This window comes from Lissotriton vulgaris, chromosome 5, assembly GCF_964263255.1.
Source record: "Lissotriton vulgaris chromosome 5, aLisVul1.2, whole genome shotgun sequence".
Lineage (NCBI taxonomy): Eukaryota > Metazoa > Chordata > Amphibia > Caudata > Salamandridae > Lissotriton > Lissotriton vulgaris.
In genome coordinates this window covers 2,020,494,588-2,020,509,525 of record NC_141693.1, presented here as the reverse complement: position 1 = coordinate 2,020,509,525, position 14,938 = coordinate 2,020,494,588, and the positions used below count along the sequence as shown (strand labels likewise).

General features: G+C 48.0%; 1 protein-coding gene across 1 annotated transcript in view; it reads right to left on the bottom strand.

The window, feature by feature from the left end:
• The window catches only part of CRAT (carnitine O-acetyltransferase), a 336,972-nt gene that overhangs the window by 6,441 nt on the left and 315,593 nt on the right, over window positions 1-14,938 (bottom strand). Inside the window, exon 13 of the mRNA XM_086924849.1 lies at window positions 6,612-6,749. Within this exon, the coding sequence (XP_086780975.1) occupies window positions 6,612-6,749 (138 nt within the window). The remainder of the gene's footprint in view (window positions 1-6,611; window positions 6,750-14,938) is intronic.

Below are 14,938 nucleotides of genomic sequence, written 5' to 3'. Positions count from 1 at the left end.
TTATAACAAACATTGCCAAAGGCAAAAATTGTTTTTGGTCTCAAAAAGCACAGACTGCCAAATTAGTTATTGGCACTAAACAAAACTATGTTGTGTGCCGATATGCTCCTTGTGAAAGAGCAGAATGCTGTCACTCACAGTTAAGCCTGCCAATACAGAGAGAGAGAGAGAGAATTGTAATAAACCCAAAAGGTCATGGTTAAGGCCAGACAAAATTAGGGGCCCAATTATTAAAGAAAGTCTCAATAGTGCACCCGTGGTATATGTACTTGCATTAAGTTTAGCCATATGGTTTTCGTGAATTCACAAGAATTTACAGAAGTAGGAAATTGTACTCCTAGAAAATATTTGTGAACTGCATTTTAGCATGAGTAATATATGCATGTGTAGATTTGCTCATGCGAAAACCTGAGTGTTTGCAAGTTAATTTTTCCTCCAAACTCTGGAAGAAGGTTTGCGTCTGCCTTTATTATTATTATTATATGAAATTTGTAGCGCGCTCAGTTACCCAGGGGCATCCCGGCGCTGAACAGAACGAGGAAGGGAAAGCTCAGACTCAGTCACTACACAGGAAACAAATGCGTCTTCAGGAGTTTCCTAAAGTGCAGAATGTTAGGCTCCGAACGAATCTTAAAGGGCAGGGAGTTCCACAGTGCCGCCACTTGCACTGAAAAACGCCGGCCCCCAGAGCGAGCTCTTTTTACTCTGGTTAACTGCAGAAGACGTCCTTGGTCCGATCGCAGTGGCCGTGTGGGTTTATAGGGGCGTGCCATATTAGACAAGATAAAAGGGCCCCTACCATGCAAGATTTTATGGGCTGTGCATAACGCTTTAAATTTCACCCGCTCCTTAACCGGGAGCCAGTGAAGCGTTTTCAGGGCCGGAGCAGCTGAATGTCTTCTAGGAACCTCCATCAGCAGTCTAGCGGCTGCATTCTGCACCTGTTAAAGGGTCCTAAAGGTCGCTTCCGGAGCGCCAAGGAACAGTGCGTTCCCGTAGTCGAGTCTCGACAAAATTAAACCACGAATCAGAAGCTTCCTGGATGGATTGGGGAGCAGAGGTAGCACTTTGCGCGCTGACCGCAACAGGCCAAAACACACCCCTGCGGTCTTCCTAGCATGTGTCCTAAAGGACAGGTCTTCCTCCAACCATACTCCTAGGCTCTTAATCTCCTTCTTAGGAGATGGTGGGTCACCCAGAGACCGAGGCCAGCAACTGGCGATGAGTGAAGGCCTAGATTTGCCTAGCAACATAAGCTCAGTTTTCTCTCCGTTGAGCTTAAGGGCAGAGTGGGACATCCAACGATGAACGTTGGCAAGGCAGTCATGAAGAACCTCTGGTTGTTCCGCCAGCTGGGTAAGGCCTACAACCAGCTGAGTATCATCAGCATAGCTGATGATCTTCACTCCTGAAGGGGAGACCACTCTCTCAAGTGGAGTCATATAGACGTTAAATAAGGTAGGGCTCAATGATGAGCCCTGCGGGACTCCACATTGAAGAGGTAACAGGGTCGACTGCTCTGCCCCTTCCCAGACTTGATAGACGCGGTCAGAGAGGAAGGACTCAAGCCATTTGAGGGCCATCCCTGTGACACCCACCTCTGACAGTCGTTGGAGGAGCACCTGGTGACTCACGGTGTCAAAGGCAGCACTCCAGTCCAGGAGGATCACTGCCACTGACCCCCGCGTATCAAGAATGCTCCTTGCTTCCTCCACCACTGCCAATAAGGCCGTGTCCGTCCCCTGACCAGGGCGAAAGCGCGTCTGGGAGTCTCCCAGCAAATGATGGGATTCTAGGTGGTACGAGAGCTGGCGATTAACCATCTTTTCTGCGATTATTGAAAAACCGGGCAAAAGAGAAATAGGCCTAAAATTGGCCAGATTCGAGGGATCTAAGCCAGGTTTTTTCAGCAGTGCTTTAACAACTGCTTTTTTCCATCTCTGCTGCACCGTGCCCTGGGAGAGGGAAAGGTTGATAAGATCTGTAAGCGGGGCAGAAAGAGTGTTTGCCACTTGTTGAGCCATATCAGGAGTACATTTCCAACATTTCTCAGTATGGGAAAATATTAGATAAGAGTTGTTGAAAATCCTTAAACATGCAGGTTAGTAGGTTTGCACATACTCAAAAGGGCATTCCAACCTTGAAACTATTGCTTACCACTACTTTCAGTCCCAGTATGTAGATCTGGCAAAACATGGCAACATAAAGGGATTGCTAGTATTCAAACACTACCATGGTATGAGCCCTGGCATAATCAAAGAGGCTATATAAGATCTCCTATATAATGAGATTGCTGCCATAATTTGTCGCAGCACTACATGGCACCAAAGGGACAAGTGGATTTTGTTACAGGATAAGTAGATTTATGAAGTAACCTGCCCCATGGACAAGTAGATATTTTAATAAATTCCACACCCCTGCACCAAGAGGATTCAATGTCTGTGTCTAGTGCACCTAGAGGCTTCAATGTCTGTGTCTAGTGCACCTAGAGGCTTCAATGTCTGAGTCTGGAGCACCTAGAGGCTTCAATGTCTGTGTCTAGTGCACCTAGAGGATTCAATGTCTGAGTCTGGAGCACCTAGAGGCTTCAATGTCTGTGTCTAGTGCACCTAGAGGATTCAATGTCTGTGTCTAGTGCACCTAGAGGCTTCAATGTCTGTGTCTAGTGCACCTAGAGGCTTCAATGTCTGTGTCTAGTGCACCTAGAGGCTTCAATGTCTGTGTCTGGAGCACCTAGAGGATTCAATGTCTGTGTCTAGTGCACCTAGAGGATTCAATGTCTGTGTCTAGTGCACCTAGAGGCTTCAATGTCTGTGTCTGGAGCACCTAGAGGCTTCAATGTCTGTGTCTAGTGCACCTAGAGGATTCAATGTCTGTGTCTAGTGCACCTAGAGGCTTCAATGTCTGTGTCTAGTGCACCTAGAGGCTTCAATGTCTGTGTCTAGTGCACCTAGAGGCTTCAATGTCTGTGTCTAGTGCACCTAGAGGCTTCAATGTCTGTGTCTAGTGCACCTAGAGGCTTCAATGTCTGTGTCTAGTGCACCTAGAGGCTTCAATGTCTGTGTCTAGTGCACCTAGAGGATTCAATGTCTGTGTCTGGAGCACCTAGAGGATTCAATGTCTGTCTCTAGTGCACCTAGAGGCTTCAATGTCTGTGTCTGGAGCACCTAGAGGCTTCAATGTCTGTGTCTAGTGCACCTAGAGGCTTCAATGTCTGTGTCTAGTGCACCTAGAGGCTTCAATGTCTGTGTCTAGTGCACCTAGAGGCTTCAATGTCTGTGTCTAGTGCACCTAGAGGCTTCAATGTCTGTGTCTAGTGCACCTAGAGGCTTCAATGTCTGTGTCTAGTGCACCTAGAGGATTCAATGTCTGTGTCTGGAGCACCTAGAGGATTCAATGTCTGTCTCTAGTGCACCTAGAGGCTTCAATGTCTGTGTCTGGAGCACCTAGAGGATTCAATGTCTGTGTCTAGTGCACCTAGAGGATTCAATGTCTGTGTCTAGTGCACCTAGAGGATTCAATGTCTGTGTCTAGTGCACCTAGAGGATTCAATGTCTGTGTCTGGAGCACCTAGAGGATTCAATGTCTGGGTCTAGTGCACCTAGAGGATTCAATGTCTGTGTCTAGTGCACCTAGAGGATTCAATGTCTGTGTCTAGTGCACCTAGAGGATTCAATGTCTGTGTCTAGTGCACCAAGAGGATTCAATGCCTGTGTCTAGTGCACCTAGAGGCTTCAATGTCTGTGTCTAGTGCACCTAGAGGCTTCAATGTCTGTGTCTAGTGCACCTAGAGGCTTCAATGTCTGTGTCTGGAGCACCTAGAGGCTTCAATGTCTGTGTCTAGTGCACCTACAGGATTCAATGTCTGTGTCTAGTGCACCTAGAGGCTTCAATGTCTGTGTCTGGAGCACCTAGAGGCTTCAATGTCTGTGTCTAGTGCACCTAGAGGCTTCAATGTCTGTGCCTGGAGCACCTAGAGGATTCAATGTCTGTGTCTAGTGCACCTAGAGGATTCAATGTCTGTGTCTAGTGCACCTAGAGGCTTCAATTTATGTGTCTAGTGCACCTAGAGGCTTCAATGTCTGAGTCTAGTGCACCTAGAAGCTTCAATGTCTGTGTCTAGTGCACCTAGAGGCTTCAATGTCTGTATCTAGTGCACCTAGAGGCTTCAATGTCTGTGTCTGGAGCACCTAGATGCTTCAATGTCTGTGTCTAGTGCACCTAGAGGATTCAATGTCTGTGTCTAGTGCACCTAGAGGCTTCAATGTCTGTGTCTAGTGCACCTAGAGGCTTCAATGTCTGTGTCTAGTGCACCTAGAGGATTCAATGTCTGTGTCTAGTGCACCTCGAGGCTTCAATGTCTGTGTCTAGTGCACCTCGAGGCTTCAATGTCTGTGTCTGGAGCACCTAGAGGCTTCAATGTCTGTGTCTAGTGCACCTAGAGGCTTCAATGTCTGTGTCTGGAGCACCTAGAGGCTTCAATGTCTGTGTCTGGAGCACCTAGAGGCATCAATGTCTGTGTCTAGTGCACCTAGAGGATTCAATGTCTTTGTCTAGTGCACCTAGAGGATTCAATGTCTGTGTCTGGAGCACCTAGAGGATTCAATGTCTTTGTCTAGTGCACCTAGAGGCTTCAATGTCTGTGTCTAGTGCACCTAGAGGCTTCAATGTCTGTGTCTAGTGCACCTAGAGGCTTCAATGTCTGTGTCTAGTGCACCTAGAGGCTTCAATGTCTGTGTCTAGTGCACCTAGAGGCTTCAATGTCTGTGTCTAGTGCACCTAGAGGCTTCAATGTCTGTGTCTAGAGCACCTAGAGGCTTCAATGTCTGTGTCTAGTGCACCTAGAGGATTCAATGTCTGTGCCTAGTGCACCTAGAGGATTCAATGTCTGTGTCTGGAGCACCTAGAGGATTCAATGTCTGTGTCTAGTGCACCTAGAGGCTTCAATGTCTGTGTCTAGAGCACCTAGAGGCTTCAATGTCTGAGTCTGGAGCACCTAGAGGCTTCAATGTCTGTGTCTAGTGCACCTAGAGGATTCAATGTCTGTGTCTAGTGCACCTAGAGGATTCAATGTCTGTGTCTAGTGCACCTAGAGGCTTCAATGTCTGTGTCTAGTGCACCTAGAGGCTTCAATGTCTGTGTCTAGTGCACCTAGAGGCTTCAATGTCTGTGTCTAGTGCACCTAGAGGCTTCAATGTCTGTGTCTGGAGCACCTAGAGGCTTCAATGTCTGTGTCTAGTGCACCTAGAGGATTCAATGTCTGTGTCTGGAGCACCTAGAGGATTCAATGCCTGTGTCTAGTGCACCTACAGGCTTCAATGTCTGTGTCTAGTGCACCTAGAGGCTTCAATGTCTGTGTCTAGTGCACCTAGAGGCTTCAATGTCTGTGTCTGGAGCACCTAGAGGCTTCAATGTCTGTGTCTAGTGCACCTAGAGGCTTCAATGTCTGTGTCTAGTGCACCTAGAGGCTTCAATGTCTGTGTCTAGTGCACCTAGAGGCTTCAATGTCTGTGTCTGGAGCACCTAGAGGCTTCAATGTCTGTGTCTAGTGCACCTAGAGGATTCAATGTCTGTGTCTAGTGCACCTAGAGGCTTCAATGTCTGTGTCTGGAGCACCTAGAGGCTTCAATGTCTGTGTCTAGTGCACCTAGAGGCTTCAATGTCTGTGTCTGGAGCACCTAGAGGCTTCAATGTCTGTGTCTAGTGTCCTCTGAACTTAACTATGCGTATGTCTGGCAGACCCAAACTTACAATGGGTCTCTGAAGGCCAATATAAACATCGCAAGATTTCCATGTGTATCCGGAGGATAACCTTCCTGTGTGTTATGCACCCTGGGGTCCATGCCTATGTCGTAAGCATAGGTCTAGGGACAGACCACCCGGGTGAGGTTGGGGAAGGAGGTGGTTACCATGCATGTGCTCAAAGTACCAAGAACATCACATGCCATCTGCAGCCTGAGGGTACCATGTATGTACAAGAAACACCCCAGTGTTAACCTGCCTGTGTGACGAGCACCTGAGTTTATCAAGTTTGTATCATAAGCACCTGAAGTTACTGCATCAGTGACCTCCTTACGATACCCATCTGCGCCCCATAAAGACCAAAATACATGTCCTGAGCCGGTCTGTCTTGCCACCCATGCTCTTTCAAGGCTGCTATGCCTGTTCCCTGAACACCCAGAAGTTACAATATCTACCTCCTGGGAACCACAAGATCACAATAGGAGTGTCTTAAGCACTTCCGAATTCAAGGTTTCTGCCCTGATCACCCTGAGGTTAGGGAATCTGTATCCTAAGCACCAGAATATACCATCTCTGTGTCAGGGGAACAGTGAGGGTACCGTGTCAGTGGAACCCTGAGATTACCGCTGCTGTGACATGAACCTCACCTACTCAGGAGGAAATCATGTCTGTGCATGAGGCGCCACTGAGGTTCCCTTTCTAAGACCTGAGCCCCATTAACCTCAGAGGTAACGATGTCTTTGTCAGGAGCACCCTAAGGTTTCGGAACCCAGAGGCTACAACAGCTGTGTTCTGCCGTCATAGTGCGGAGGTGTCAGTGACCTCCAGCCAGAGCACCTCAGGGTGTCTGTGGAGTCAGCAGCCCTCACCTGGCTGGTGGACAGGTTGAAATGAAGAGCGACGGCGAACGATGTGTCCATAAAGATTTCCGGCATGCTGACCAGGTCTTCAATCGCCTGTAGTTTTAGGCCCAGCAGGTGGCGGTCTATAGCTTGTCCACGAATAGCCTAAAGAGATCGAAACAGAAAAACAGGATAAACTGAGTAATGGAGAATAGGGTGGGAAGTCAGAAAAGTAAAGACAGCCAGAACAACCATAGAAAGAGGGGAAGAGATGGAGAATCCCAGCTGCAGAACCCCTACGAAGGAGAGCAAGAATGGAGCCAGAGACCATAGGAAAATAAGGAGAAAAAGAGAAGCAAAGAGAGAAGAGCACCTTAAAAAATCAGTTAAGTTGGGTTTGTCCCAGCTCCTCAACCCACAAGCCCTGTAACTCCGCCTCACAGTGCCCCATCAGATTCTCAGCAAGTTCAACATATCAGGACTGAATAGCAGTATAACAAAGCCGATCTCTTATGTTCCTGCTCAAGTTTGACCTCTTCTGGATGCATAAGACCACAGAAGGGACAACCTCCTGCTAAAGCCAGGCCTGGAAGTCAGACAGAGAACATAAAAGATAAACTACTAACACAATAAAGGAATCTGCAGAGTGTATGAAAGTGCCTCTTTTAGACACGGGCGCCCCCACTTTTTGCCCACTGGTACTGCTGCTTTTGATTGGAAGTGCACTGGGTTCCTGCTAACCAGTCCCCAGTTCGAGTGCTCAATCCCTACAAACTACACACATGTTAATTGTGACCTAATTGGCATGGACTTTAGCGTCCTCATAAGACCCTAATAAATGGTACCCAGGACATGGGTACTAAAGAGGGTCCCTTTGGGCTGCAGCAGGCATGCCACCCACAGGGACCCACACTCAAACTGCATGCAGCCTACCATTGACCAACGCGTGAAATGGTGCGCACCATTTTGAAAACACGACACTCCCCACTCCCAGTAGGCAATGCCCATGTAAACTGCATGTACTAGATGTAGGTCGCCCCAACAGCAGGTCTTTAGAGCCCCAGGACAGGGTGCATTTTGTTGCATGTAAGGGCATATATGCATGTGCAGGTATGCCCCTGTGATGTCTAGTTCCATATCTAGTCATTGCAAGTGTTCAGGAAGCAATTTTGAGGACATGTAATGAACACTGGTGATTACGAGTTACCCAGCTACATGCTAGATACTGGCTTCACAGAGTAATGGTGTTTGGTATCAGAAATCTCATCTCAATACATTCATACTGATGCCAGTATCAGATTTATTGGGACCCTCATCTATAGTGCTCCCTGTATCCCTACTAGTCCCTTAGTGTTTTGGCAGAATGGTATCTTCCAGTCTGCAACCACAGACAGATTTCTAGACCCCTACAAGGGAGCGCCCGCCCTCTGAGGCCAGGGATACTGCCCGCATGGCAGAAGGTGTTCTCACCTCCTCCAGCAGGATGGCTAGCAATTGAGCATATCAAGGCCAGAGGCTTCAAAGCTTCCGCCGCCTTTGACATGCCACCCGGCTTCCCCCAGACCTGGGGAGCACCAGAGAAGGTGGGAAATGAGTTATTCAGGAGGTGTGGTCCACCCACAGGCCAGTCACACCTCTAAGGTGGACTACCTGAAGTGAACAGTCAGAGAAGGGTTTTACCATCTTGTTTGTGGTGAAAATAGAGCCTTCTGGGTCACGGTTATGCCCACTCCTCACAGGAAGTGGACATATAGGCGGAGCAGTTGCCCTAGTGGTAGGCAGCCCATTGGCTACTACCTCATACTCCCCTAAATGCCCCTAAATGGAGTATTTAGGGGTTACCTGACATCAGGCCCACAGATTCGACTTCCTGTGAACTGAAGGACAAAGAACGGAAGACCTCGAGAACGTAGGACCTGCATAGAACATGGCACCAAACCCTGCCTTGCTGCTTGCTCCTCAACAGCTGCAAAGACCCGACTCGCCCTACAGCTGTGCATCCTCCCAAACACTTCGGGACTGTCCAGCACTTCGACAACCAGCTATCATCTCCCTTGCAGCATTGCCAAGAAAGTCTGTCTAACATGCAGGATGTTCAGAAAGTACACTTTTCCTACCTGAATAGAAGTTGTAGGAAAGTAGGATCTCCGTTCATGGTTACCCCCACTTTTTGCCCGGTGTCAGTATGTTTTGGACTAGTCTGACTGGGATCCTGCTAACCGGGACTTCAGTCACTGTGCTTTCTCCCTAAATGGACTATGGTAAGTACTTTTGTACATCCACAATTGGCTACTGGTGCACCCTTGTAAGTCCCTAGTATATGGTACTAAGGTACCCAGGGCATAGATACACAAGGGGTCTCCCAGGGGCTGAAGTATGTATAGTGCCACCCATGGGAGCCCACTCAAATTATGACTACAGGCCTGCCATTGCAGCCTGTGTAAGTTGGCGCTTGCACATCTCATCACAAATATAAGTTTCCTTATATCTGGGGTCACTACACTTAAAACCTGGAAGTCACCCCTATGGCAGGCTCTTCAGTCCTGAGGGCAGGGTGCTTGGTTATAAGTGTGAGAGTGCCCCTGCATGAGCAGGACACTCCTACAAAACTGGAGTGGGTTCACCAGGCGTAGTCAGTACGGTCGGCCTTTTTAATACATGTAGTGGATATCAGTCATTACGAGAGGTCTAACTATATATCGGCTACACCGACTCCGGTAATGTTTTGTATCAAACAAGTTGGAATCCCAGCCCACTACTGGATCATGACCTACTACTGGATCATGACCTAAGAACGGGCCTCATAGACTAATTTCAACTACTGCGCACTTTACTTTACTTAGCCGGTACTGACACTTCCTTGTGATAGGGTCTGCCTTCGACACTACCTCTACATTAGTAGTCTTTTTATGTAATTGTGTTTTTTACATGTAATGCACCGACTGCTACCTCATATATTTTTGGAGGTGCACAGTCTAAACGGTCTTATGATAGCGTCTGCCTTTTATAGCAGTATCTTTACATTAGTCGTCTTTTTATGTATTTGTGTTTTTAACATGTAATGCACCGACTGCTACCTCATATATTTTTAGATGAGAAAATCTGCCCGCTATTGCAGTAGCTTTGCATTAGGCATTTCCTATGTAATTGTGTTTTTTACCTGTAACGCACCGACTGCTACCTCATATCGGTATCCAGTCTCTATATACGTCTTTTTATGTAATTGTGTTTTTAACATGTAATGCACCGACTGCTACCTCATATATTTTTAGATGAGAAAGTCTGCCTTCTATTGCAGTAGCTTTACATTACATTAGGCATTTCCTATGTAATTGTGTTTTTTACCTGTAACGCACCGACTGCTACCTCATAAATCGGTATCCTGGTTCTATATTTTTTTTAGTTATTTTTATTTTATATTATATTTCATATTTTTACCTGTAACGCACCGACTTCCACCTCATATATCGGTATCCTGTCTCTACATTCTATCACACCCACCTTTACCGCCACACTCACCTACACATATACCGCCATCCCAGCATGGAGCCCATCGGCAAGCACACATATAAAATCAACTACCCATCCGCACTCACCAAAAAAGCTGCTAAACGCTTTAAACACAACTTCCTGAGGTCTCACCCTGAAATCCCCTTTGTCGACACCTACTTCTCACCAGTCAATGGATCCCTTAACATCGATATCATCTTCCACACCTCACGCAGAGCCCAATGGAGAGAAACGTTCCTCACCCTACTCACTGTCTCCACCACCAGGAAATCCGCTCACTGCTTAACTCTCTCCATCACACCTTCTCAACTCTTCCTAGGCAGAACCACTATCACTATCTACAATAACGGGATTGTCCTAATTCAATCCACAGACAGGAACCTGGAACTACTAGACAACCTGTTCCCCACTTTCAAAGAGAACCTCTCCAACCATCGGACCTCCACTCACATCCCCGCCAGTATTATCACCCCAGACCTCACAGCCCCCACCGACAACTCTTGTTACTTAGCTCAGCACCAGAACGACATGCACCTCACCTCCTCCCCCAACACACCAGTCACTCACCCACCTGCTACAACCACCCCACACCCCGCAATCACAGACATAAATAACCTCCCATCACACACTAGCCGACCCCACACTCCCACCCCGGTGACCCCCTCTCATAATACTCCCACCCATCCTCTCCCCTCCGACACCATAGACCCCGCCCACAACCCCTCTAACCTAGTTCAGCACCTGATCGACACACATAGCGACAAATCCCACACCCTGTCCCCCCCTCTCTCAGCCCCCACTTCCACACGCTAACTAATCATGCAGAGCACACCACATCTAACATCTTAACTCCCCCGCCCCACGACAGGACCATCTCCAACCTTAACTCCCCCCCCACTCTCAGCCCTCACTTCCCTTCAGGCTCCCCTTTCTCCACCATCATACACTCCACTTCCACCCCGCTCTCTCCGCCTGCCATGAACCCCCGCCTCCACGCCTCCAACCTCCTCCATACTCCATCCACTCCCATCGCCCCCGTACCCTCTCTCCCTAACACCAACCCGCACGACGACAACACGGAGCCCTGCATGAACACTAACCCTCCCCCTCACCCGCACTCTAAGTCCCTGGTCATCCACCCAACCATGACTTCCACCCTCAGCACTAATACTCATCCCACGCTAGACAAGATTATGTCCTTCCTCCTACAACTCAAAGAAGAAATTCACACCATCAAGGAAGACATGCACACCATCAAAGAGTTGCTCACCTCACCCCCTAGATTCGCCTCACGCACCACCGCCCCCCCCCTCTCGACCTGCTACCCTCCCGTCCCGACGACGCTCCTAAGCCACGTCCCTCACATCGGACCGCGATCCATGCCCACAATCGCAACAAGCATAACCGTCGCACTCACTGGACCGCGATCCCCGCCCACAATCGCAACAACCGCCCCCTTCGTACATGCAACCCTCTCTCGGACCTCGACACCCTCTCCCTCCTACGCTCCTACGACCAGGCTCCCCTAAACCTCACAACTGCCTCGCACTTCCCCATCCCCACAATTCACTCAAATCCCCGTAGATCCTCCACTCTCAACAACAGAACATCCGTCCCGAATAACCTTAGAAAAGTCCCCCTCTCTCTAGTACCCTCATCCTCTCCAGACACACCCCGTCTCAAATGCACTCTCCTAAACTGCAGATCGGCTTCTAAACACTCCTCCGACATCGCTGATCTCATCCTAAGATTGGACCTTGACCTTATCATCCTGACTGAAACATGGTTAACCGAATCCTCTACACCTATAATGGACATTCTGGTTCCCCGTAACTACCACATCATTAGGCTTGACAGGTCTGGCAAGATAGGTGGCGGAATCGCATGCATATACAGGAACAGCCTTTCTGTTCTGACAGTTTCCGTGCCGCCCCTAACCTCCCCAACTTCCTACGAATACATCTGCCTCGATATCATCAGTGATGGAAAACCAATATGCTCTCTCCATGGCATTTACCACCCTCCCAGAGACCACCTCATCTTCGCCCAACAAATGATGGACCTGATTTCAACCAACGCAGGACGACAGCTCACCCAAATATACCTGGGTGACTTCAACCTCCATTGGAACGATCTTAACGATGCGGTGGTAAATAGTCTTAAAAGCTTCCTCAGCGCACTGGACCTCACACAATTGTGTAACAGCCCGACCCACGAGAAAGGCTCTATCCTCGACCTTATCATCGCCAAAGAGGGCACTACTCAACTTGAGACTATTCAACCCTGTGACTGGTCAGACCATAATATTGCTACATTTCACATCAATGAAAAAGTCAAACTCAACTCGGTTCAACCCACCAGAACTAAAGTCTGGAAAAGAGACCTGAAAAAACTCAACCCATCATCCTTACCCCCGAACAGTCGCGACCTCCTACTCCCCCCTACTGGCGTTACAGATGTCCAATCCCTGACTGACCACTATCTTAGCGCCGTGACCTCAATAATTAATGAGGCTGCTCCCATGCAGCTAAAAAGAGTCTCCGCTAAAATCTCCAACCCATGGTACGACGGGAGTCTCAATGAAGATAGACGAGCCATGAGATTGGCAGAGCGCACCTGGAGGACAGCTCCCTCTGCACTACACCTGAAAACCCTGAAGAAAAAGAGAAACGCCTACTTCAGGAAAATAAAGCGATCAAAAGCAAACTTCTTCAGCCTCCAGCTCGACCAAGCAAAAAATCGCCCTAGAAAACTCTTTGAGTTAATCAGAACACAAGCCAAGGAACAACCCCAACCTCTCAGTACCTTGCACGAAGCACCCTCCTATGAAGACTTCGCCACTTTCTTTACCCAAAAAACTGACAACATAAAGAATGATCTCCGCGATGACGCAAGACTCCACAACACACTCAACTGCATAACACCCACCGAACCTAAAAACAATGCAACATGGTCAACCTTTGAAACCTACTCCGAGGAAGAAATAGGCAAATTGCTCAACACCATGAAACCTTCCAATCACCTCACGGATCCCCTCCCTGCTAACGCTGTCAAAGATTTCATCCCACTGCTCCTTCCTCTCTGGACTAAAATCATCAACAGCTCGCTCCAAGAAGGAACCATCCCTGACTCCCTCAAAGTTGGACAAGTCACACCTTTGCTAAAGAAACCTACTGCCGACCCGTCCGACCTAAACAACTACCGTCCCATTACCAATATTCCCACTCTCGCCAAATTATTGGAAAAATGCGTTCACTTACAACTGACTAAACACATCGACCTGTTTGATCTCCTCAACCCGCATCAATCAGGCTTCCGGGCAGGACACAGCACTGAAACTGCTATGACTCACATAATTGACGACGCCCTCCAAATCCTAGATCAAGGTGATACCTGCCTCCTCATCCTGCTTGATCTCTCTTCGGCATTCGACACTGTCAAACACGAGAAATTACTCGATCTTCTGAGCACAAGAATGGGTCTTTCTGGGACTGTTCTCAAGTGGTTCACCTCCTTTTTACACAACAGGTCGCAGAAATTCAAGAGTAACAACCTGATGTCCTCTCCAATACCTGTGTCGTTAGGCGTCCCCCAAGGATCTTCCCTATCACCAACCCTGTTCAACCTAGTTATGGAACCTCTCACCACCTTGCTTCAAGCATCCAATGTACTTTTTCACATGTACGCAGATGACACCCAACTATATCTCAAATTACAATCCCCCAACGACATTTTACTACTGAACTCTACGATTAGAAGCACCCAATCCTGGCTTGCTGATAATCATCTCAAACTCAATGCTCTGAAAACAGAATTCCTTCTGATCTCACCTCCCGCGAAGATCCCCATCACGCAAACCTGGCTTAAACAGTTAACGGCACTCAATGTCCAACCCATCATAGTGGACTCAGCGAAATCTTTAGGCATAACCCTCGACTCCAACCTTAACATGCAGCAGCATATCAGCAAAGCCACTAAGGGAGCGAACTTCCAAATCAATACATTGAGGAAACTTAAACCCTTCCTACCAGCCAAAGACTTCCAAACTGCAGTACAAGCTTTAGTAATCCCACGAATTGAATACGGCAGCACCGCCCTCTGCGGTCTCCCGTTAACCAGCACTGCACCCCTAAGAGCCTCTCTAAACGCTGCAGCCAGACTCATCACTGGATCAAAAAAACACTTGCACATCACACCTGATCTGAAAATGCTGGACTGGCTGCCTTTTGAAGCCAGAATACATTTGAAAATCGCCTGCATGACACACAAGGCTCTACATCTGAGCTCTCCCGGATACCTCACTCAGAAGCTGTCAATCTCTGGCGGCTCTAGAAACACTCAAGGCACAGACAATCTTCTGCTAAAACCTTGAAGATTCCGGAAGGCAAAAACCTGTAAACGCTCTTTCTCAGGAATGGCACCCAGGATCTGGAACTCACTCCCTCCTGAAACCAGGCTCATCTCCTCCTTCACACTCTTTAAGAAAGAAGTAAAAGCTATTTTTATGGCCAAATACACTTGACCTATTAGCTTGGATTTGGAAAGACCCTACTCTGACCTGTATTACTTTGTTCGATCTCTATGACTATGTATTTCACCTTGAGCCATTTTGAGTTGGAGTAACACCGTGATTATGTATTTCACCTGAATTATTGTCGCTACTAACTATCTACGCACACATTTAATTCGCGGTTCGAACTCTAGGACTATGTATTTCACCTGTATTATTGACGCCACTGACTATCTATGCACACATTTAACTGTTATACTTGTACTATTGATTTGCTGTACTACTTATGTGTAACCCCACTCTCTTGCTGGCATTCCCAGCCATGTTAAGCGCT